At 35.9% G+C, this 25,254-nt stretch overlaps 1 protein-coding gene across 27 annotated transcripts in view; it reads right to left on the bottom strand.

Moving 5' to 3' along the window:
• TCF12 (transcription factor 12) overlaps nucleotides 1–25,254 on the bottom strand; it is a 366,336-nt gene that overhangs the window by 62,169 nt on the left and 278,913 nt on the right. For 2 of the 27 annotated variants that reach the window (XM_016927657.4, XM_003314688.6), the window contains exon 1: nucleotides 6,983–7,176. The exons of 24 other annotated variants lie outside the window; for them this stretch is intronic. In XM_016927657.4, coding sequence (XP_016783146.1) covers nucleotides 6,983–7,051 — 69 coding nt within the window. In that variant the 5' untranslated portion in view covers nucleotides 7,052–7,176. Of the gene's footprint in view, nucleotides 1–6,982; nucleotides 7,177–25,254 lie in introns of those variants that run through there. One more of the 27 variants, XM_009429213.5, reaches the window with a different exon arrangement.

The raw sequence follows: 25,254 nt of genomic DNA, 5'->3' as shown, positions 1-25,254 counted from the left end.
TGAACATGGTCCAACACAGAACTAATTACCAAGATTTCATTATGTTTGGGCTTCTATTAGATCTTTTGTCAAGATGGTTTGAATAGCAGTTCTCTTTAAGTTCCCATATGTTCAGTATCATTAAACACTTTAACACACGCTAATGTGGGCCTCAAATATGTGAAAGGTCTGTGCCAATAACAGAAATTATATTCAGCATAATTTACATCAATTTACCAAAGTAACAAAACATAACAAAATTATTTGGCTAACTTGCCCTGCCATCATAATTTTAAAATGAAAATATGATATTATATTCAGGAACATCCACTTTATCTGGTATCTTATATAATTATATTTAGTATTAAACAATAAAAACTTTACAAGATCCAGCTAAGTACCTAAAACCTGGAGGAAAAAAAAAAAGGTCTAGGTCAATGAAATATTAATAAAAGAATATCCCAACCCAGGTCAAACCCTATATTAAAAAACTGTAATTAAGACTCTAGGCCTATAATTTTAAGCATATGTATATTTAAGAGTCAGCATTCAAAAAACTAGGTAATTTAAAGATTTTTAGTGTTTAAATTATTAATTTAATTTAAATTGATTAATCTGGGGGGAGGGGGGAGGGATAGCATTAGGAGATATACCTAATGTTAAATGACAAGTTAATGGGTGCAGCACACCAAACATGGCACATGTATACATATGTAACTAACCTGCACGTTGTGCACATGTACCCTAAAACTTAAAGTATAATAAAAGAAAAAAAAATGAATAAATAAATTGATTAATCTATGCAAGTTCCACACGTAGCAATATATACAACCAATGTCTCTTTCTCAATTTTATGGGATTGGAATTTAGTAAAAAGAGGCTCTTTTAAGAAGAGTAAATAAAATTTTGCTTTAATAACTATACCCATTTGTATTAGAGTGCTAGGAAGATATCAGAGAAAATTAAAGACATTTCCTAAAAACCATTTCCTATATATTTTTCTGATCATTTTCAGATCATTCTGATCTGTTATTTTGTATTAATACTGATCTTATATACATCCTCAGATAAAAAGCATATATCCTTGGCTGGGCGCAATGGCTCACGCCTGTAATCCCAGCACTTTGGGAGGCCGAGGTGGGTGGATCATGAGGTCAGGAGGTCGAGACCATCCTGGATAACACAGTGAAACCCCATCTCTACTAAAAATAATAATAAAAAAAATTAGCCGGGCATGGTGGCGGGCGCCTGTAGTCTCAGCTAGTCAGGAGGCTGAGGCAGGAGAATGATGTGAACCTGGGAGGCGGAGCTTGCAGTGAGCTGAGATCACACCATTGCCACTGCACTCCAGTCTGGGCGACAGTGCAAGACTCCGTCTTAAAAAAAAAAAAAAAAAAAAGCATATATCATTAACCTAAATGGTAACATTTAAAAATTTCTGAAACTTAGGCCTTCTCACTTTCCTTGTTCCTTCCGTAATCAAAATTTAAACAACGTAATCCCAAAGAAAATAACCTAAAAATCTAGATAAATATTAAAATGATAGTCTAATTCAATAATTCCCCAATATCTAAGAATATTTCAACAAATGACAGATTTGATAAATATCTCAATGCTTTCAGTATTTTCATATTACATAAAATGGCAAATTCTGCCATAAACTCCAATCTGCTACTAGAGTTTTTAATGGTAATTTCAAGCCTGAGGGGGAAAATATTTAGATAGTTCCAGTAAAAATACCACAAGAACTGAAACCACAGGTATTATAAAGCAAAACGTCTAAAGTACAAAGACTGACTCAGGCACATACAAGCCATCTCCACGGAAGATTCTTTTTACCTAATTAGCCTGTTAAAAATACAACTTGAAATTCTGTAAAAGGGATAAATATGTGTTTATATTTTCAGCAGTTTCCTAAGTAAAAGGACCAATATCTCTTTCCAAAAACTTCCAGAGACATGTTTATTTTCCAGGTAAAATAAAATAAAATTTCTTTTCTAACAACAGTAAGAAAAATGGATTCTAGTTTTCATACAAAGCATTTTAAAATCAACTGCTGCTCTTACTGTGTAACAAACACAGGTGAACATTACTGGTTTCCAACTGTGAGAAAAATTCCTTCTAAGCACATTTAAATTAATCTTAAATTAACATTACTGGGCACATCACTGGTTTTCTAGGAAAATCAAGCACATTTTAGTTAATCTTAAATTAACATTACTGGGCATATTACTGATTTTCTACGATAAGTGCTATCATTTTTCTAATAATCTCAATGTTTTTCTTCAATTATGGAATTTCTAAGGGACAGGGTTTGAAACTTGTTTGCTAGGATAATATACTGAACAAATCAATGACTGACACCTTACCTACCTACTTTAAAAAAAATTTAGATTCGACAATATTGCACCTGATCCCCTTTGATATACAAGTGGAAAGGAACACAAATTTCTCTCAAAAACATTCATAAAGTTGACCAGTGACAACATACCCTCTAGTATGTAAAACTAGCAGGAGCTAGTTTTAACTCACTAGTATTTGTACTCACTTGAATCAAGATAAGAAAACTTTCTTGGGCTCACACACCATAGTCTCAGATATTTTTGGTAAAGGGGAAAAATGTGAAGTAGGTTTATGCTGAAGTCCCTGTCATTCAATGTCTTTAGCATTCTATATTAAGAGATTTTAAAAATGACTTCATGTTTTCCCTATTATAAAAAATGTTAGATTTAACTCTTTTGGGCCCATGGACAGTCTGGAAATGTGAATTAATTTAATTGTATATTCTTCTCTCATGTTAACTAGCAATAAATACCCCAACAGAACAGAAATGCAGCTGTATACAGTCACACTGGTTTCTGTTCTTTTATTAACTGAAAATGTTTGTTTTAAAAATAAGTCTTATAAGTATTTACAATGTAATTTTACTTACTTGCTACTCTATTTCTACAAAAAAAAAAAAAAAAAAAATTCATTGGTAGGCAGGTGCCAAAACCATGGCTAAACCAATTTTCAGTATGATTAATTCTATTAGAAGAGGAGACTTGCTAAAACATATCTGAAAGTTTTAATTTTAAATTCTTAAACAAAAGTTGATAAAAATTTGCTTGACTAACCACATCAATTAGTATTCATGAAATTGTTACTCTGACCACACATGCAAAAGATTTGTAAGAGTGGCCTTGTGCTTTTCCCAGTTACGTTTTCTTTCCAATGTAGTATATATATGTATTTTTACATATCCAAATACACATTGGATCCAATGTAGTATATTTTAATGTAAATGGGTAGTCAGGATAAATTCAGTTTGGCCCTTTGTTATGGAGACTAATTTACATGTCCTTGGATGATATAAAGGAGAAAATGTGCTTTTGGGGGACAGATAGACCTGGGTTCAAATTCTGACCTCAGTACTTACAAAATAGGTGAGGTTGAACCTCATTTTCCTTATTTATAAAATGAGCTAGTAACAGCTAAATGACAGTGGTTGTGAAAATTAAATCAGATAAACAAAGTTCCCAGCACAGTTCCTCCCACAGAATAGCCCTTACAATCACATTAGTTTCTTTTTTTTCCCAGATTCCATTCAAAGAAGCTTAATATTCAAAATGTGCATCTAGCTTGAATTTTAAAACTTGGATTTCTGTGTTGTTTCTCAGAAGATTAAAATAATTTCCTCTTACAATGAAAAGGCCATCATGTCTGTTTGTATGGCAATTTTTATACCTGGAATACTCTGTAGCATCTTTAGTCCCAAAACTAAGAAAAATGGAGACTGGTCAGAAAAATGGAGTAAGGCACTCCAGAATCTTAAAAGTAAAAAAAAAAAAAAAAGAAAAAAATGGGAGTCCTTTTTTTCCCCCAAAACTTTTCCTTCCTTTGCTCTCAAGACTTTTTTCTCACTTTCTGTGTAAAGGACAAAATTTACTCAAATTAATGAGAAAACTGAATGCAGGCAGAGTTCTTTATAAAGAAGGAACCTCAGAAACCCACTGTTCTCTCCTATTTTTTATATTTCAAAACAGTATAAGGTACAAAATAGTTTTAATTTTCATACTTACTATAAACCCACATTAATACCTTACAACGTGATACAGAATACAGCTACACAAAAATTACATATAATACAAAACATTAACCCCTTCTCTTTTTAAGCAGTAGGAAAAACTGCATTAACATTTTTGGCTTTTCTTTTCTACACCTATATGCCCAAGTCTGTTACATATCCAACAATAAAATACTGGCCATACAATTTTAGGTAATAAAATATAAAAAAGTTCTTTGGTCTCTTCCTAGAGTTTGTTCAGTTTTATTAAAAGATCTGAAATACCCTTAAATATATGAAATCAACTCGAAAACTAAAAAAAAAAAAAAAACTGGAAAAAAGGGAAAGAAAGCTTTCTGTTTAAGAGCAGGACCACTTAGGGTTTGTCACTCTCTCATAAAACCTGAAATGGGATGTTAAAAATGAATCAATGTGAACTTATTATTAGCATTTCAAAATATTATTTTGTTCTATCATTTTAAAATAAATCTATAAAATGAGATTAAATAGTTTAAATTTAACCTGTTCACGACAAGAAGTATATTAAACTTCTATAACTTAAGTGAAGACATATATTTCACTTAAGAGTCTAGAAATGTTAATGAAAGTGCTAGTTTTTACTTTAAGGCATTGACAAGCAGACATTTCCCAATATACACTAAAATAATACATTTATATAATCTTGAGACAATGTAATTGCATACCACAATTTTCTTATTGAAGAAAACTGAAGTCATTACAAAATAATAATGTTGCCAATGACTTCTAATAACTACTAGAGAATAATTTTAAAAACTAGAGGTGGGTAAAAATAAAATACATACAAGTCTAGGGTCTTATGATTTGGAGGACTAAGCCAACATATCATCTCTTTATTTATATATTTTTCCAGAACATAAAAGTCACCTTTGACCTATATTAGGCACAGACTATCAATTTTTCCAGGCTCTCTACCACACCAGCTATGCCATCTACCATAAGCCTGGAAATACCACTATCAAAGCTCCCCCTACCCCCCTCCCAATGTAGAACAAAGAGAAATGTAATACAGTAACCTGTGCTTTCCAAAGAATAAAATCTAAACTCACTTTGAGTTAGTCTGGTTCAGGGTCCTACATAATTAATTTTACTGAACTTATACAAGTGCACACACACACACACACACACACACACCACACACATACCCACATACCATCTTCAGACTGTTTTACTTAAAATCAGACACAAAAGAAAATTATTTTCACATTTGAAAGACACCTGGCAAGAAAATTATATAGAGCTTAAATAATTTCACTCATCCATCTAAATCTACTTCTTACATTATCCAAAGCTCTGCTTATATGGGCAGCTTGAACATACACTTTTTAATGAGTTTAAAGATATTTTGACTTGCTTATCTTTTTTGAAAGCTTACCCAAAAGTTCACAACCAAACACTGGCCCAGTCCAAAGAGCCCTTACTAAAGCAATCAGTGAATGAAAAAGTGCTTTTATTAGTTCTTAGTATCCTAGTTGTAGCCATAGGCTACTTTAAAACATTTCCAAGTGATAAAAAGGGAAGAGACAACCATATCTAATTTTAAGCCTATTTTAGTAAAATGTAATTGAATATTCTCTATAACTTAAAACATTAACATTAAAAATGCTCCCCTCTCCCCCTTCACTAAGCCCATATATGCATTTTTTCATAAGACACCTGAGGGTAAAATTATTTGTGAAAGATTTAGAAGGAAAACACTGAGTTTCTGACATAAACCAACACTGTTATTCATTAGTGTACCTTTTAATAATATTTATCAAGTATCTTACAAAGATAGCTCCTATTGAAACTTTCCGAGTTTACTCTTTTTTTTAGAATATATAAAATCCTCTGGCTTATAGATTTTTTTGTAGAAACACAGTAAATTATTAACATTAGGTAATTAATTTAAAGAATAGAACTCTTGTTTAGCAAAACAAAAAAGTATTATTTTAAAACACCTAGTCATGTGCTTGCTATAAATCAACCAGAAGTACAGTGCATTCTTTGGAAAATGTATAAATGCATTCTTTTAAAAAACAGTGATTTATTTCATGAATCCACACAAGGTCAAAATTCTAGTTTGATTGGAAACAGATGGTATCCCAGAAAAGTCAGGCTCTGGACCTGAAACTCTAAACAGGAAATACGGCCCTTACTAGCTGACTGCTTCCCTAATCATTACCAGAGCTTCATACTTGTTATTTTAATGAATATCCTAGATGACTTTCATCTTTTCCTTCCATCTACAAAGCATCAAATAATTCTCAATACATATGTGTGTATATACATATTTTATGTAAGGATTTGTTCACAATATATGAAAACATAAAAACAAATGTACTTTCAAGCTCATTGCTAGTAAAGATATCAGGCTAATAACAACTCAGAAACTCAAGTTTATTTTCTATGCTATCTTAAAAATAAAATGAAAGCCAACAACTATTGAGTAGCTATGTAGCAGACAGGACTTTACTGACACTACTTCTAAAGAAATCTACAATCTAGGCTGGGCGCGGTGGCTCACGCCTGTAATTCCAGCACTTTGGGAGGCCGAGGCGGGTGGATCACCTGAGGTCAGGAGTTCAAGACCAGCCTGGCCAACATGATAAAACCGCGTCTCTACTAAAAATACAAAAATTAGCTGGGCATGGTGGCGGGTGTCTGTAATCCCAGCTACTCGGGAGGCTGAGGCGGGAGAATCGCTTGAACCCGGGAGGCGAAGGTTGCAGTGAGCTGAGATCGAGCCACTGCACTCCATCCTGGGTGACAGGGTAAGACTCCGTCCCCCCCCCCGAAAAAAAAAGAAATCTACAATCTAATACATTGCATAAAAGGATAAAACAAAACCTCACAGATTTTAGTAAAAAGCGATTAATGTATACTGCTTTCCTTTAAACAAGTGAGTTAGAAGCTATAGAAACAAAGAAAAAGGCTTACCGTTTTCCCATTGTAGTAATACATCAAAGAATTGCTGCCCATTCCAGGGACAGGATAAGCACAATACATGTTGATTTTGAAAATGTTACTATTTGTAGCTAATGCACACAGTCTCTCTCCAAGACATATATCCACACAGGCAAAGGGAGTAAGTCTTCAGTACTATGCATTCACACATGGATCTACTCAAAAGGAACTTATGCAAAATAGGACTGAACCAACTCACAGAGCACAGAGGGAGGGTTTATGCTGTAAGTAACCTCTTTCAATTTCCATCAAGTCCTTGCATTGGTGGAGGATACCAATAAGACAAAATTTGAGGTATTAAAAAAATGCAAGTCACTTTTAAGTGCTAAATAAATATGCCCTGAATAAAAATAACCCAAGAAATTATTAGATTTGTCTCACATATACATATATACACACACAAAAGGAAGGCATACTGACAGATTTTCTGCTAATCTGTTTTTAGTTTTAATTAAATTAGAGCACTTGTGGCAGAGAAACCTAGCTTGCTACACCTCCAGCGTTACCATCTGGCATGGTCTAAAGTTGCTTCAACTTTGATAAACACACGATCAAGTAATCAGGAATTGGAAACACTGAATCATGTGTAACGAGAAGGATCTAGACAGTTAAATCTTGTATAAAATCACTTCCTGGAGAAAGCAGACCATCATGCAAATACCTCTTAACTAGCTAGAACAAACCATACTTTAAGCTACAAAAATTATGTTGAGGAAAACTGAAAGGAACACATTTTATTAAAAAGCTTAGTCCAAAAATCATATAGATTATCTTGAAAATAAATTACCTGTTTTTAAAATGGAAACACTTAATAATACAGATTTTCAGTTATAAAGCTCCTTGAATTCTTCATACACAACACCAATCAAAAGTTTATAATGTCTTGCAATAGGACTGTTCTTAAAAAAAAAATTCACACATCTTTCATATAAAGTATGAGAGAATAAACTAAACAGTTTTCTACAAGTCTTTCCTCTAAGTTTATTATTGTTCTTAATACTTTGTATATTCATATTTTTATGCTAATGCTCACATTTCTCAGAAAGGAAAAATAAGAAGTGTGGGAATAAATGTCTTACAGACATTTCTAACTCATACTTTGAAGTCAAAAGGTTTTAAAAGTTGTCTACAGAAACATGTGTCTCTTACACAGACACGTTTTGCTATTTAAATGTTTTCCAATCAATCGTTTGCTGTAATTACAACCTGGAAAAACAGAATAGCAACTTTCCCTTTTTGTGTCATTTCCCTTCATCAAAACTTCTTTGTACTATCCTTCCCTCTATGCCTTGTAGGTTCTAACGGGATTGTATTAATCAGAGGAGAGCTCACAAGCTGCAAAAGGGGGCACATCACTTTTTTTAAAGGTACCTTTCATGAAGCAGAAATCCTTTGTGAAATATTCTAGGAATATACTATAAGGGACCCACTATCCCCCCAACCTCATTTTTATTAACATATTGATCAAATTATAGTAACGAAACTAAATCAGACAATAAGGGCAACTAACTTCACGATGTTTTAAAAGCTGATAGTATTGGAACAACAATAAAACCTCCCCACACTCTCCAGATATAGAAAAGGCTAAGCAGCAGCTGCAAAAGAACATTGCTGTACAGCAGACTATTAAAATGCCAGTCTGCAGAGTGGTTTGTAACTTCCTCCCTCCTGAGAGACCACAAAGACCCATTTCAATCCTTGGAGAACTGTGTAAAAAGCTTTGATTTACAATTAACAATAGCATGCCTTAAAACCATTCAAGTAAATTTTAGTCTTCCATACACAGTCTTTCTCTACTGACAGATCGGCTACTCTCAAAACAAACAAAAAAAAAAGGAAAATCAAACCAAATCGAATCAAAATTTTCTTTTTCTATTAATTATTAAAAATAACACTTACTTTTCAATAGAAATTGAGGAGGAATAGGGAGAAGAGGGGAGCCACAAAGCACTGACAATACTTCAACATTTTTATAATCATCGCTTCAATCTGAGAAAACTTTCTTATATTGGTTAAAAAACATCCACCTATGACAGTTAAGCCCATTTCTCTGATGCCGGGCAGAAAACAGAGAGGGTACTTACTACGTTGTTTGATAAAACAAACATCATAATGTAAACCCAACTAAGCAACCTTGGTTATTAAAGCACAATGAAAATTTTAATATTTTAACACCAGTTCTTTATTTTAGAGGCAATTATATGATAATCTGAAGAGAATAAACATACATTCAGATAAAAAAGAAATTCATTGTAAAAGCCAAATAGTATAATCAAATTTCTTTAATGGAAAAAAACACAGTTACTTTTGCACAAACCTAATCAGTTTATTAAACACCTAAGTAAGATTTAGTGTTAAACATGAAACCTGAATGTGAAACATAATTTGTAAAGAGAGTTGAGTAACTAATTAAAAGCTTTTGCTTCTACTTTTCATTATTCTCCTAAAAAACATAAATATAAAACTCGTACATGTGTAGGTAAGACCTCCCCTGCCAATACAAACCATAGTCACTTGGTATACACTACTGCCTAAATTGAGCATAGATATAAAAACTTAAAAAAAAAACAACAACAAAACTCTATGCCTGTATCTATAATTATATGATATTAAAATCTCATTCTTCAAAAAGAGTAAATCATCAACAAAACTGGTGGTAATCTACATAAAATGCCCCTATATTCTACTTGTATGCTATGGAAAAGTCTTTTGTCACTCCAAAACAGCATTTTTCTTGAAGTCTGCCTTACCCCCCCAAAAAACTAAAACTGTTTGATGTAGATGGTCATTGCTTGATTGCCATTATAAATTATCTTGTATAATAAAATCTTTTCTTCTCTGCTCCCAATTTTTTAAAAATTAATTTAATCTATGCAACAGCTGTAGCACAATTTCTTGTCCTAAGGAGAATCATATTACAGGAAAAAAATGCATATAGATGGATCAAGTGCTGCTTTAGTAAATGCAGTTGTTTAATCTTTGCTTTTTTTTTTTTTTTTTTTTTTTTAAAGGAACATGTCAAGGGTTAATCCTATGACTCAGTCTGACAAAACGAGTCAGCTGGAGACAGGGCCAATTTTTAAACCTGATTTCAGACAGGCTGCCTGCACAGGAGTTCTGAACTGTCATGCACTTTTTATCCAGAATTGTTTCCACCCACAACTCTACATAATCACTTATGTGTTACTCTAAGATTATGTGATCTGACTCAATATTCATGTCACCTAGTTCAACAACATAAAAAAATCACCAAGTTTCACAGCAAGATAGGAATCATTGTACACACTAGCAAAATGACTAGTGAAAATGCCAGAGGACCCTGAAAAAATACATAACTTGGAGCCATATACCTTTTATTAGCAAACTGATGATTCCTGGTTTAAAGATTATTGCATTTCACCAATTTTCAAATATGGCTTTTCCTCCCAAATGTTATCAGGATGTTATGTTTGCTGCTATTCCACTAGTTACTAAGCACAGACCTAAACTAGGCAAGAAAAAGCCATAATGTACTTTGCCTAAACAAGTTACTTCTTTACTGACGATATAGGAAAAGATGTTTTCAAAAAGTCTACCAAGTAAGAGCTCTCTGGAAACTTCAGTTTAAATTCCAGGCTTCCAGGCAAAATTTCCCTCTTCCATCTTACTTTTCTGTTGATTGGGAAACAGATCTTCCTTGGAGAGCTATATAAAATTTCTTAGAGTTATCCACGCAGTATTTTTATCTACTTTATTAGCTCATTTTTATCCTGATATTTGGATCACTATAACAGTTATAGCTATTTTTAAATGATCCGTAAGCAAGAATGTTTCTAAAGGTAACACAAAATTCTAAATAGTTTTTGAAAGAAAATTTTTCATTGAAGTGAATTATGTATCTTGAATTAGTTAACATAGGCCAGTTAGTGGTTAATCTTACTGTATATTCTTCTAAAACAAACAGGCAACATTCCACTGTCCCAAAAGCCAGAAGATCTGGCTGGAAAAGTAAACCTAAAACCCACTCATAAGATTCCTCACGAAAAGTTTCAACATTATTTCTAAGTGAATCAAATCTTGGAAAACAGACTTTCAGAGTAATAAATGAAGCCAAACTTAAAAGCTGACACATGAATAACTCCACGAATGAACTCTATATTTTCCTAAAGGATGAACTCAGTAAGTAATAAATTATTGGCTGCAAGGGAGGTAGGGGTGAGGATAGATTTAAGAGGACAGTGAGAGAATCTGTAACTGAACAAATTCAAAGCAAAAGAACCTTCCCCAATGCCTCTTCTTCCTCATCTACCTTGTAAAAAGATGACATGTGAGTGAATGCTGTCTCTCAAATGTGCAGTATTTTAGTTAGCCTTGCTAATTAAGTCAGACATCAAAATTCCAGGTTTTATATCTGAACATTATATTGCAGACTTCTCTGGTAGTATATGCTACTTTGTAAATATGTTCAGAAAGTTGTTCTTCTGGTTTTTCTAATATCCTCACCTTTTAGAAAATTTACTTCTGCAAGAAAGAAATCAAGAATATAAAACTCCAGTGAAACAATGCATCATTTTCAAACCAATCCACTAGCATTCAATGCATATTATTTAAAGTTAATAGTGTTATTGAACTAAAATCAATAGTGCATCTTTTAATTCAACAATCACTCCCATCTTGCTGATAACCCAGTCTATCAGTAAAAAGGCTTCTAATTACTATCTTTCCACTGTATGAAAATCTTAAAAATCAAAGACTTGATTTTTGTGATCTTTACTCAAGTGGCACTCCATGAAAAAAACTGTTCCAATTAAGCCTCAATTGTGATTACCAAAATCTTAACCAAACCAATAACCAGTGGATATTAACGATTAGTCTGAGTACTGGTAAATAATTTATTTGGATATCAACACATATAAATATACATTTCTCAACACAATGTAAAGACACATGCTAAAATTCGTAAAATAGCATCTGTCTCAGATACAGGATATCAGATGTCATACTGTTTCTTTACAAATATCTCAAGTCTGAATTGAGTTTTAGAAATGCTTAATGATTAACAAAACAGAAAACACCTACCTATACAGCCAATGGAAACAATCACCTCTGTAAACTGCATTTTTAAGGCAAAAGAACAATTAATTTCCTTTTGACAACCATACGACTATAATGAGGATATGTAAAAACAGCCATACCTCCTGGAGAAGAAAGCAAATAAATCTCTTTCTGAGGTGAATAAATTGTATCCCTCCGACATCAACATGAACAGAACTGACAGATCATACAAAGCTTCTAAAAGGCAATCATTAGATAACCCTTCAAATGAGACAGAACTATATAATTACTGAGAATATGTAAAATCTGAAGCAAATTGCATGTTTCTTTTGATCACAAACTCACAATGACAAAGCAGTTTTCTTTGAAAAATTAAAGAGGGGGGGTCCCCCTGCCCCTGCATCTCTTGGCTGTCCCTTTCTTTCCCCTTTCCTTCCCTACGTGAATTGCAGTTTGTCACTTCTCATTTACCACTTGAAGTAACACAGTAAGAGAATCATTAACTATGTTGCAACTTGATAATTTTCCTGCAGATGGCTCTATAATCAAAGGACTGCCTAATGGTGTGTGTATGCACACATTAAAAAAAAACGATGAGGATGACCCTCAGGTTTTTAAATTCCTTAAGAAACCAGCACTTCTGAAGAGCTTTCAAGACTGACACAAGGCTTTGCGCTATTGACTCGTTAGGCAATCTAACAACAAAACAAAACTGTAGGCAGACAAAGCTATCATTCAAAATCATCTGTAAAGCTAAATAATTTTTGTGAACATGATGTCTTGGGTCGAATTAGCTGTCTCTTAAAGAAAGTGCCACCTGTTTTTTTGTTTCTTCTTTTGGCCTGTGCGATTTTTTTTTCTTCTGAACTGGAAGACATCAGATCCTTTCAATTTATGAGAAATGGAACAGCACCAAGATATTCTATTCTATTTTAAATTTATTTTTTAAAAGACCAGAAGTTAACATCTGCATCTTAGCCCAGAACCATTTCAAGAATCTGCAATCCAAAGCTGTAAGTAACTTATACATTAAGTTATTTTTTGGTCCCCAATCTATATTTTTGTTTCAGTAAAAATTCTTGCTAGTGGTATTAATTTTTTAATACTTCTTACCTCTAAATAAATGTTAAGTCTACCAAAACATCCTGCCTCACATTTGTGATAATAAAGTAAAAAAGCAAAGCTAATTTTTGCTATATTCACTGGAAGAAATCATACAGATCTTGAATTTATGAAAAGACGTATCTTTTAAGAATGGTTTCTTATTAGTAAATTCTGGTGACCATTCTCAACAAAAGCCAAAAAATACTTCACTTTGAAAAGACATCTAAGAAGAGTGACATCAACAGGGAAAAAGATGGGAAATGGTGTCAGTCATACATTTTCAACAAAGAACAATGCAAAACAAGCAGTGCTTGACCAGTATTTGGTTATGCTTCACTATTCCTAACAATGACAAGTGTCCCTAAACAGACACTGGGAAACAGATACAAAACTTGGCAGTAGCACACGTGTATGCAGTAGGGCACAAGTATTCTCCCTATCATTCATTAGTATTCTATGTAATATAAGATGGGCTACTCAGGTCCCAGAAAACTGTGGAGTTATATCATGTAACGCCAAAGAGCACTAAACTGGGAGTCAGGAGACAGGGATCCAGGTTTCAGCTCTGCCTCTCAGGAGGCAAGAGAGCTTAGGGTAGGTCGTTGACTCTCCCTGAGCCTAATTTTCCATTTCTGTAAAATGCAGGCATTAAATCATTAAACTAGGCCAAAGACTTCCTAGCCATTTCACCACTAATAAAACATTTTATTATGCACTCCACCCCAAAACTCTGAATTCCTATTTTGAAAGATTTTTGTTTCTCAGACTCTTTTTTAAAAATTCTATTATGATAAATATTTTTCTCTCTTAAAAGGAAAAATCAAGGCAGGGTATGGTGGCTCATGCCTGTAATCCTACCACTTTGGGAGGCCAAGGTGGGAAGATCCCTTGAGCCCAGGAGTTTGAGACCAGCCTCGGCAACATGGCAAGACCCGCCTCTACAAAAAGTTAAAAAATTCGCTGGGTGGTGTGCACCTGTAATCCCAGCTACCTAGGAGACTGAGGTGGGAGGATCGCTTCAGCCCAGGAGTTCATGCCTGCAGTGAGCTATGATTGTGCCACTGTACTCTAGCGAGGGTGACAGAGAGAGACCGTCTCTAGAAAAACAACAACAACAACAACAACAACAAATGAACAAAAGCAAAAAAGAAAACTCAAAGCCATGTAACTGCAGTTCAGAACTTCAGATTAAAAGGTAAATGAAGCATTGCCATACTGAGCTGAAATAATTCCAGTGAAAGAAACCTGATGTTTAATTACCATTTTATTTTGGTAAACTATAGAATCCACAGAATTTGTTAGGTTTTTCTGATGTATTTTGAATCTTGTTGTATTCAAGATTCAAGATTCAAGCTGTGATCCACTGGCATAGATGATACCAGGTGTCCACACCAATCTTAAAGTGTGTGTGTGTGCGCGTGTGTGTGTGTGTCTCAAAGTCCTGTTTTGTTGCCCAGGCTGGAGTGCACTGGTGCAATCTTGGCTCACTGCAACCTCCACCTCCCGGGCTCAAGCCATTCTCATGCCTAAGCCTCCAGAGTAGCTGGGATTACAGGCGTGTGCTACCACACCCTGCTAAGTTTTGTATTTTTAGTAGAGACAGGGTTTCGCCATGTTGGCCAGGCTGGTCTTGAACTCCTGGCCTCAAGCGATCTGCCAGCCTCGGCTTCCCAAAGTGCTGAGATTACAGGCATGGGCCACCATACCCAGCCTTAAATTGTATTTTTATAATCATACCTGCAAGAGGCATAATTAAAAGTCTAAACCCTCACATGAAATGAAAGGCTGAACCAAAAAAGGAATTTGAAAACATAATTACAACTTCTCAGTTCTAAGACAAGAGTCCAAAAGCTTTGTATTCTAATAACATTTATGCCAGCAAATGAAGTATCTAAAAGGCTAGTCATATATAACTCCATTGCCTAGTAATATTTTCATTTAAAACCATAATCTTTCTTTTTTATTTTTATTTTTAAAGTATAATTGACACAAGGTCTCACTTTGTTGCCCAGCCTGGTCTTGAACTCTTGGGCTCAAGCAATCCTCCCACCTCAGCCTCCCAAAGTGCTGGTATTAGAAGCGTGGGCCACTGCTCCCTGCTCCCTGCCCTATCAACTTTATCTTGAACAAAACAGTAAAACAAAATAAAGAAAAGCAGTGACATCCTACCGATACATAACAACTCTTACCTAACTTTGTCATTGTTTAATTTACTCAATAACAATTTTGGTTTCTCAATAATGTGCAAGTTAATCTACAAGTCAGATATTTCATGTTTAATATAACATCACCTGGAAAACAAAACATTTATGGCTATGCCCTTCAAATAATATATAATCTCCTCCAGGGATGGCTTTGTTATAATTTTAGCACGCAACACAGAGTTAAGGAGTCAATATGGGAGCTCATCTTAAGTAAGTGGGCTGAGGCTCCTGCACTATTCTGTAATAAAGATGCAGTGCCCATCTATGACTTGTTTCTTTGCTCCTTTTGGCTGAAGAATTTAGTAGAGCAGTAAACAGGACTATTATACACAAATGTGGCTGTAATGAGTATGTAGGTTGTAAAGTTTACAGGATAAAGTAAGGGAGTAAAGAGTGAAAAACGTGTGGCAACACTACAGTAACTTTATAGGTGCACGATCTTGAGGACGCTTCCTTGCCATAACACTGGTGATTTCAGACTGAAATGGTTGTTATATAAAAAAGGTTCAAACTGTATTACTATTGTTAAAATGGGAATAAAGATTATATGAATATAAGAACACGATACTCTAATGCTAAGACCTCACATCGGAAAACAAATGCATGACTTCCTAGCTCTCATCTACTTCCTATCTAATAATTCCTATCTAACCAAGGGGCACACTGTCCATGTAAATAGAAATAACTACAGTGTTCTTTGCTGCTGAAAAGACTTTTACTTTTCTGATGAAAACCTGGAGCTCTCTCTTTTCCTCCCTGAAAAGTGTTTACAAAGTTTAAGCATGTTAGATGTTTTATAATACAGTGAGTTAAAACATACAGTTATGTAGCTATCTTTCTCCTGAAGATAATTTAGATTATCTAGTATGTAGCTCATACCTTGTCTGAGTCAGCTAAGCACGGTCTAGAAAGAAGAGCTATGGCTGTACTGCTAATCATTTGCCTTTGTTCATTTATTCAACAAATAGTTATTAAGTATCTGTTATGCACCTCTGTGCTGCAGGTGCAATAAACAACATAAATAAAATCCCTGCTTTATTATGTTGCTCCTGGGTAACACAGATAAAGAATAAACGAATTAGGCCATATCAGATTGTATGAAGTACTGTAGAGAAAAATACATCAGGAAAAGAGTGAGGAGGTACTAGAGGTATGTTGCCCTTTTATATAGGATGGTCACAAAAGATCTTCATTGACAGTGTGATATGAGATCAAAGAGAAAACTAGCCATTTGGATACTAGGGAAAGTGTGTTCCATAAACTGCAAATGCAAAGGCCCTGAGGTAGGAGTGTGCTTGACATCTTTAAGAAGCAGTAAAAAGGAGATTATGGCTAGAGTGAAGTAAGGGAGGGGCAGAGTGGTAGAAGATGAAGTCTGAAAGGTGGCAGGTGTCTTATAAGCCATTTTAAAGATGTTGGTTTTATAATAAGGGAAGCTACTGGAGGATTTTAAGCAGAGGAGTATATGATCTGACCTAGATTTTAAAAGGATGTTCCTGTGTCTACAAATAAAAACAAAATAAAACTGGAAGACCAGTTATAAAGCTGTTGCCATAATTTAAGAAAGAAGTAAAGGTGGTTTAGACAAAGATGATAGCTACACAGGTGACCACGAATGGTTAAATTCTTGAAGAGAATTCTAGTAAGAGAAATATAAGACTGTCCTCTGTTTCAAATTTATGTCAATGAAACCATAACTTATTTCCTTTAGAAAAATAATTCCTGTATTGTTGTTTTCCATACTTTTCTTTCGCGTGAGGACCATGGCCCTGTATTTTTAATTAGATCATCCTAAAACAATGTAGAATTAATGCTGATGGCTGAATTACCTGTAATTTTCCTGCTTTCTGTTTTGGTTTTGGTAAAATGCTCCTATTTTGGTAACTAGGAATTAACTGCATGATTGAAGGGAGAAATGGGACATATAATTCAGTTTCTTATACAAAGAAGGCCAGTTAACATATTGAAGGTTTGAACAATCAGAGAAGTAAGTTAAAAAGTACAGCTTAGAGCAGGAAGTCATTAACAGGTGATGTTTCCTATTATAGATACATAAAATAATGGCCTTGTAGTCCTTATTTTTATCCCTTTAATTCAAAAAGCATTTCCTAAATACTACATCATGTGCCTGGAGAACAACAATTATGCAACAAAAAACATTTTGGGCTGGCCGCAGTGACTCACACCTGTAATCCCAGCACTTTGGGAGGCCAAGATGGGAGGATCACTTGAGGCCAGGAGTTTGAGACCAACCCTGGCAACACAGCAAAACCTCTTTTCTACAAAAAATAGAAAATGTAGCCGGGTGTAGTGGCATGTGCCTGTAGTCCCAGTTACTCAGGAGGCTGAGGTGGGAGGACTGCCTCTCTGCTTGAGCCCAGGAGTCTGAGGCCGCAGCGAGCTATGATGGCACCACTGTACTCCAGCCTGGACCACAGACTGAATTCCTGTTTCAAAAGAAAAAAAAAATTTTTTTTTTTAAGTTCTTTCTTTCCAGGCTGGGTGCAGTGGCTCACGCATGTAATCCCAGGACTTTGGGAGGCCAAGGTGGGTGGATCACTTGAGTCCAGGAGTTCGAGACCTGCCTGGGCAACAAGATGAAACCCTGTTTCTACAAAAAAAAAAAACAAAAATTAGCCAGTTGTGGTGGCACTTGCCTGTAGTTCCAGCTACTCGGGAGGCTGAGGTGTGAGGATCACTTGAGCCCAGGAGGTGGAGGTTGCAGTGAGCCAAGATTATGCCACTGCACTCCAGCCTGGGTGACAGAGTGAGACTCTGTCCCCAAAAAAAAAAAAAAAAAAAAAAAAGGTTATTTTTGTCCAAAGAACAAGGTTATCTTTTGACTATAAGAATCTTGGCCGGGGGCGGTGGCTCACGACTGTAATCCCAGCACTTTGGGAGGCTGAGGCGGGTGGATCACAAGGTCAGGAGTTCAAGACCAGCCTGGCCAAGATGGTGAAACCCATCTCTACTAAAACTACAAAAAAATTAGCTGGGTGTGGTGGCAGACGCCTGCAATCCCAGCTACTCAGGAGGCTGAGGCAGAGATTTGCTTGAACCCAGGAGGTGGAGGTTGCAGTGAGCCGAGATCGCACCACTGTACTCCAGCCTGAGAGACTGAGCAATACTCTGTCTTAAAAAAAAAAAAAAAAAAAAAAAGAATCGAAGTCAGGGTCCATATTTTATTCATATTTAAATCCCTAAAGTCTAAAATAGTTCTTCATTCACAATAAGGACTTAGTATATATTTGCTGATTTTGACAGAAGGGATTCATATTCTCCTGACTGGGAATCTACTAGATGGAGCCCATACTAGTAGCAAATAAGTTTTCTAATTCTCATTTAAGTTACTGATTTTTGAAATTTTAAAATATCTTTTGTGTTACTGGAGAAGATACTGAAAATCATGATTTCAAATAATGATGAGTTTGACAGTTTAAAAAATTGTCAAGCTCAAGTCAGAAAACTTGAAGTTTTCTTAGTTCTTACTTATTATTTTTGCTGTTGTTTTTTGAGACGGAGTTTTACTTTTGTTGCCCAGGCTGAAGTGCAATGGTGAGATCTTTATCTCGGCTCACTGCAACCTCCACCTCCTGGGTTCAAGTGATTCTCCTGCCTCAGCCTCCCAAGTAGCTGGGATTACAGGCATGCCCCACCATGCCTGGCTAATTTTTGTATTTTTAGTAGAGATGAGGTTTCACCATGTTGATCAGACTGGCCTCGAACTCCTGACCTTAAGTGATCCACCTGCCTTGGCCTCCCAAAATACTGGGATTACTACAGGCGTTAAGCCACCGCACCCGGCCTATTTATTATTTATTATTAATACTAGCCTCATAAAAGCAAAAAAGGAAACTAAGAACCATATAAAATTTACTTAGATTCATAGGGATTAACATTGAAAAAATGAATTTTCTAGGGATGGAAGATATTCTTAATTTTTGTATGAAGGTTTTATGTTTAGACCAGAAACATGACACACGATTCAAAAGAATCGGTTTCACAGTCACACTTGGGTTGGAACCGATTCCCAAGCTGCCAGCAACTATCTTTAACTTTAGGTTCTTCTGTTTTTTGTTTTTTTGGGGACAGGGTCTTGTTCTGTTACCCAGGTTGGAGTGTAGAGGCGTGATCACAGCTCACTACAGCCTGAAACTCCCAGGCTTAAGCCATCCCTCCAACCTTAGCCTCCTGAGTACCTAGTACTACAGGCACACACTACCACGACCAATTGTTTTTTCCTTTTCTTTTTTTTTTTTTTTTTTTCTGTAGAGACAGGGTCTTGCTATGTTGCCTAGGCTGGTCTTGAACTTCTAGGCTCAAACACTCCTCCCATCTTGGCCTCCCAAACTGCTGGGCACTATGGCCCAGCTTTAGGTTCTATCAGAAAGTTGGAACAGGAAAAAAAATGGTGATTGGCACAAATATATCTAAGTTTAAGTTAAGTGTCTGTCAATACAATAAACTCTCCACCTCCTGGGTTCAAGTGATTTTCCTGCCTCAGCCTTCCGAGTACAGGGGGTGGAGGATGCAGTAAGCTGAGATCGTGACACTGCACTCCAGCCTGGGCAACAGAGCGAGACTCTGTCTCAGAAAAAAAAAAAAAAAAAAAAAAAAAGAGAATACAAGGTAGTGGATCTTAATAAAACCAAGAATCAGGACTAAGAAGTATTTAATTTTATTTTTAACTCTTTAGGTCTGTTTTTCACTGGAACTACATTTACCTTTTCTTTAAATCTAGTGCAGGTTGGCAAACTTCTATTTTCATAAATAAAGCTTTATTTATTTTCATAAATAAAGTTTTATAAAGTGTCTGTCAGTACAGGTGTGCACCACCATGCCCGGCTAATTTTTGTATTTTTAGTAGAGAAGGGGTTTCACTATGTTGGCCAGGCTGGTCTCGAACTTCTGACCTAGTGATCTGCCTGCTTCAGCCTCCCAAAGTACTGGGATTACAGGCATAAGCCATCACACCTGGCCTCATTACCTTGTATTCTTTAGTGCCTTAAGACCCTGGGCACTGGGCCAGAGTTTATTGTATTGACAGACTAAGGCATTTACATAATTCAACGATATATCCTTTAAAAACCATATGAGTTACAAACATGCACACATACTGGGCTTTATCCTACATGTGGTTTGTGAAGTCTCCAAGATCTTACCAGCAGCCAAAGAGTTCAATAAACCTTAAAAGCTACCTGTAAATGAAATGCAGCCATGTTCTTCTTTTAAAAGGAATAGAGAAGTCAGAAAATAACAATAACAAGTATCACTGTATACAGCCATATCAGTACAATTGGATCCATAGGACTCACTCACTGGTTACTTTTCCTTCTGCTTTTTGGTTTGATATTACATCAAAGACATTACTGACTTCTCACAAAAATCAACATCTTAGAACTACACATTAAAGGCTATTAATTCTGACACTGTTCTAAACAGTGGTTACTGTTAGCATAAACAGTGGCTACTTCTTATTAATGTATGAAAAAAAATCTTTCACTTAATGACTAAACTGAATATAAGTTTGGAATGGATTATAGGATAATCCACTTACGTACTTCACATACAAAGATTTTTCTGCTAGTCTGACCTATAAGGTCAGAGACTGAATAAGCCACTTTGGAAATTTTGTATCACAGTAGCCTTCAGATAGACATACCTCATCTAACAGCCCGAAATAAGAAACTCTTAAGTACATACAGTTGTTGTGTGTTCTCTATGCTGTTTGCCCAAGGAACTAAGCAAATACCTATTCTAACTCATGTTCAAGATCTGGAGGGTTTACTCATGAAGTTCAGCAAAAGCTGGTACTTTATGTAAATACTATTTATTCCAGAATCAGTAGATTTCTTGCTAGTCTTAAGGGCCTTGGATAATTGTTTGTTTTTATTTTTATTTTTTTTAAGTCAGGGTCTCAGTCTGTCACCCAGGCTGGAGTGCAGTGGCGTGATCCTGGCTCACTGCAATCTCAACCTCTAGGGTTCAAGCAACGCTCTCTCAGAGTAGCTGGGACTATAGGCACACAACACCATACCAGCTAATTTTTGTATTTCTTTATAGAGGCGGGGTTCCATTATGTTGGCTAGGCAGATCTCGAACTCCTGGGCTCAAGTGATCTGCCCGCCTCCACCTCCCAAAGTTTTGGGATTATAGGTGAGAGCCACTGCGCCTGGCCGGGCCAGATAATTGCCTATAAACACACTCTGTTATCTTGGCTTCCTAGTGACTTCCATACGACTCTATTCACAGAGTATTTTTCCTGCTGCTCATCTTACTATTTTCATGGATAAATTGGAGCTATCAGTTTCTCTATAGTTCTAACTCTTGACCTTCTTCTTACTGGTTCAGATGGCTAGCAAGCTCTTAAATCATAGTTTTAAAATTATTCATTTCCACCCATCCCAGAAAGTTCTGTTTGTCATCTCTTTCCTATTAAAAAAAAAATCTTCAGTTTAGACACCCTCAGGATTTAGTATTTTTTTCTTTTGAATATTCTTATTCTACTTAGTATGTATAGCAGCACGCTAGATTATTAGACATGGTCTAGCAGTCTTTATGGTTTGGGAATACCTCAGGATATTTCCAATTGTCTCAAAAGGTATCCCTACAATTTCAAATTTACGATAACAAATGACTAAAAATCCACATTTTTTTAAAAAGAGCCATTCCCAACAAAATGAATTTCCATAAAAACTTTAGGAGAAAGAAAGGCACCACTTTCTTACCTCTTTTCTTTTTCTTTTTTTTTTTTTTTTGAGACAGAGTCTTGGCTCTGTCACCCAGGCTGGAGTGCAGTGGTGAGTGAAATCACAGCCCACTGCAGCCTTGAACTCTTTCAGGAGTATCAAGAGATACTCCTGCCTTAGCCTCTCAAGTAGGTGAGACCACAGGCACGTGCCACCATACCTGGACAGTTTTTAAAAATTTTTTGTGTGTGTGTGTGCAGACAAGGTCTCACTATGTGGCCTAGGCTGGTCTCAAACTCCTGGATTCACGGGATACTCCCACCTTGGCCTCCCAAAGTGCTGGGATTACGTGCGCCACTATGCCTGGCCTCATCACTTTCTAAATTACAGTCAGTGACTAATTCAAGGGCCACTGAACTTTGTACCTGTCTGCATCAAACCAAGAAAAAGTAGAGTCTAAGCTGTTTTGATTCATGTCAGAAACAATAAAGTTCCTTATAGTGGTGGAGAAGAGCTAGCAAATTTTTATTTGCAGGCAGACTCTTCCTCTGTCACCCAGGCTGGAGTGCAATGGAGTGAACATGGTGGGCTCAAGTGATCCTCCCACTTTAGCCTCCGAAGGAAACAGAACCACAGGGGGTGCCAATCACATCTGGCTAATTTTTTTGCAGTGACAGGGTCTCACTAGGTTGCTCAGGCTGGTCTTGAACTCTTGGGCTCAAGTGATCCTCCTGCCTTGGGACTACAGCCACCGTGCCCTGACAAAATATTTTTCTTGATGGGGTAAATTACACTTTGAGAGTTTAAGCAAGAAATTACAGTAACAGCTTTTGTGGGAATACATACATACACTCTTTAATATGACACTTGATTAAGAAACAATCATGTCATCAGGCTATGTATGGGACTGCAAACAAGTTACATTCAAAACTTGTAAGACACGTCATTTTGATGCAGAGTTAATATTTGATATGAAAAAGGTATTTTCAATTGCTATAGAACAAGAATACAACTTTAGGTATTTGGGTCTAGGAAGGCATTTCAAATCTCTCTAGGTATTTACTTACATTTTGGAAAGACTTGTTCTGATATATCTTGCTTCTTCTATTATCTACTGCAGCACATAAAAGAAAATGATCTATGTTTGGAAATATTAACACTAACTTAAGAAATAAAGAATAAAGAGCAAAGAAACTTTTCTGCATCTGAGAAATGCTTCAGAGGGCCATAAAGATGTTCAATGACTGATTTTAAAAAGGAAAAAAAAAGTGTCGACTCCTGAGAGTTCAGAAAACAAAAATAATTAGAATGAATTCTAGGGGCAGCCGGATTTGATTCAACAAGTTTTCCTTCCTTTTGTAGATTGTTTTTCTGCAAGTGAATGCTTTCTAAACAACAAAAGGAACTGCTACAATTTACCATGCAGTCATTAGGTGCCAGGCACATACATTATATACACAGGTGGAGGTAACGTGAAAACTTTTTATTTCACTATAATACTTATCCTTTTTTATATATCTTTTTGGTAAAAATGAAATGCTAAACTTCTTTAAATTTCAGGCTGTAGTGGTATGAACTAGCTAGAATAATGAAGGAACATTTACCGAGTATCTAGGATACACCACACTTATAGTAGGTACATAATAGTCTCACAATAACATCTGAGATAGGCATTATCATCCCCTTTTACAAATAGAAACTGGAGGTTCCGAGAACTCAACAGCAACTTCTCCAAGGTTACAAAATAAAAAGCTGAGGGCAGACTGGGTGTGGTGGCTCACACCTGTAATCCCAGCACTTCGGGAGGCTGAGGTAGGTGGATCACGAGGTCGGGAGATCGAGACCATCCTGGCTATAGCGGTGAAACCCCATCTCTACTAAAAATATGAAAAATTAGCCGGGTGTGGTGGTGGGCACCTGTAGTCCCAGCTACTCAGGAGGCTGAGGCAGGAGAATGGTATGAATCTGGGAGGCGGACCTTGCAGTGAGCTGAGATCATGCCACTGCACGCCAGCCTGGGAGACAGAGCAAGACTCTGTCTCAAAAAAAAAAAAAAAGCTGAGGGCAGATAAATAAAATCCATTACATGCTTAATTGGGAAGTCTGTGGTTTTCTACTACTGTAGGTCCTTAAACAACAAAGCCAAATAAAAATAAATTTGATCAGTAAAAACATAATTGACAGAATAAATTTAAGTTTCAATTTAATATACTAAGCAAGATATTTTCTGAATAAACCAAGGTATTAAAGAATCAGATTTTAACACTCAAAAAGAAAATGGTGTTTGATATTAAGTTAGGTTGTAATCTTGGCCCTATGTGTGATTTTTGGCAAGTTAATTCATGTCTTTGAGTCTTAATTTTCTTATTTGTAAGTAGGGAATATTAGTTGTAGAGTTGTTTGGCAAACGGTTGAAGATTAGGATATGGGTAATGGTTAACAAAGTTCCTCACACATGAAGTCTTGCACCACTAACAACACAGTGACACTGAGGCTGTAAAGGATGCTAACAAATATATTACAAATGTTTCCTTTTCTTCCCCCCACAAATTACCAGGAAAAAACCCTGCCCCAAATCCCCACCCAGAGATTCAAAATTCCCTTGAACTTTGTATCTTAGTAAAGATCTCATATAGATGAAAAACAGCTGATGTACATGCAAAGAACAAAGACAAGAGTTGGCAGTTAGAGAATGGGAGGGGAGGTTTAAGAACCCTAAAACGGAAGTAAAACACCCTGCAAATCCAAAGTACCACCCATGCCTTTGGAAACTCCCAGATAAAACTTTAACAATTATAAATGCCTTCCATTATCTCTTGGCCAGAACAGTTGAGTTGTTTATCCAGGAGAGACTGCTATGACAACTTATCTCTTCTCATATCTGTACTGATTTTATGTGTGCCCCCACTCAATCTACCTCTGGAGTAGAAGAGTGGGTTTGCTATAGGAAAATTACAAAGGTTGCAACTTGTATATAATCTAGTAATGCTGTACTTTTAGATGTGACCTCAACACGTGTTTATTTGTTCACACCTCCAGGCCTTTTACCTGTCTGGTCCATTCTCTCCTTCTCTAACAGATGAGCTGCTACGCATCTTTCCAGACATAACTTAAATGTCAGCTCTTCCTGAAGTCACTATAGTAGGGTTAGTTCTACCTACCCTATGTCACCAGAGCACCTGGTACACACCCTTACTTGCTTCACTGCAATATA

Source organism: Pan troglodytes, chromosome 16, assembly GCF_028858775.2.
Source record: "Pan troglodytes isolate AG18354 chromosome 16, NHGRI_mPanTro3-v2.0_pri, whole genome shotgun sequence".
Classification (NCBI taxonomy): Eukaryota; Metazoa; Chordata; class Mammalia; order Primates; family Hominidae; genus Pan; species Pan troglodytes.
Note: the sequence above shows the minus strand (reverse complement) of the source record. Positions and strands in the feature narration are given on the sequence as shown.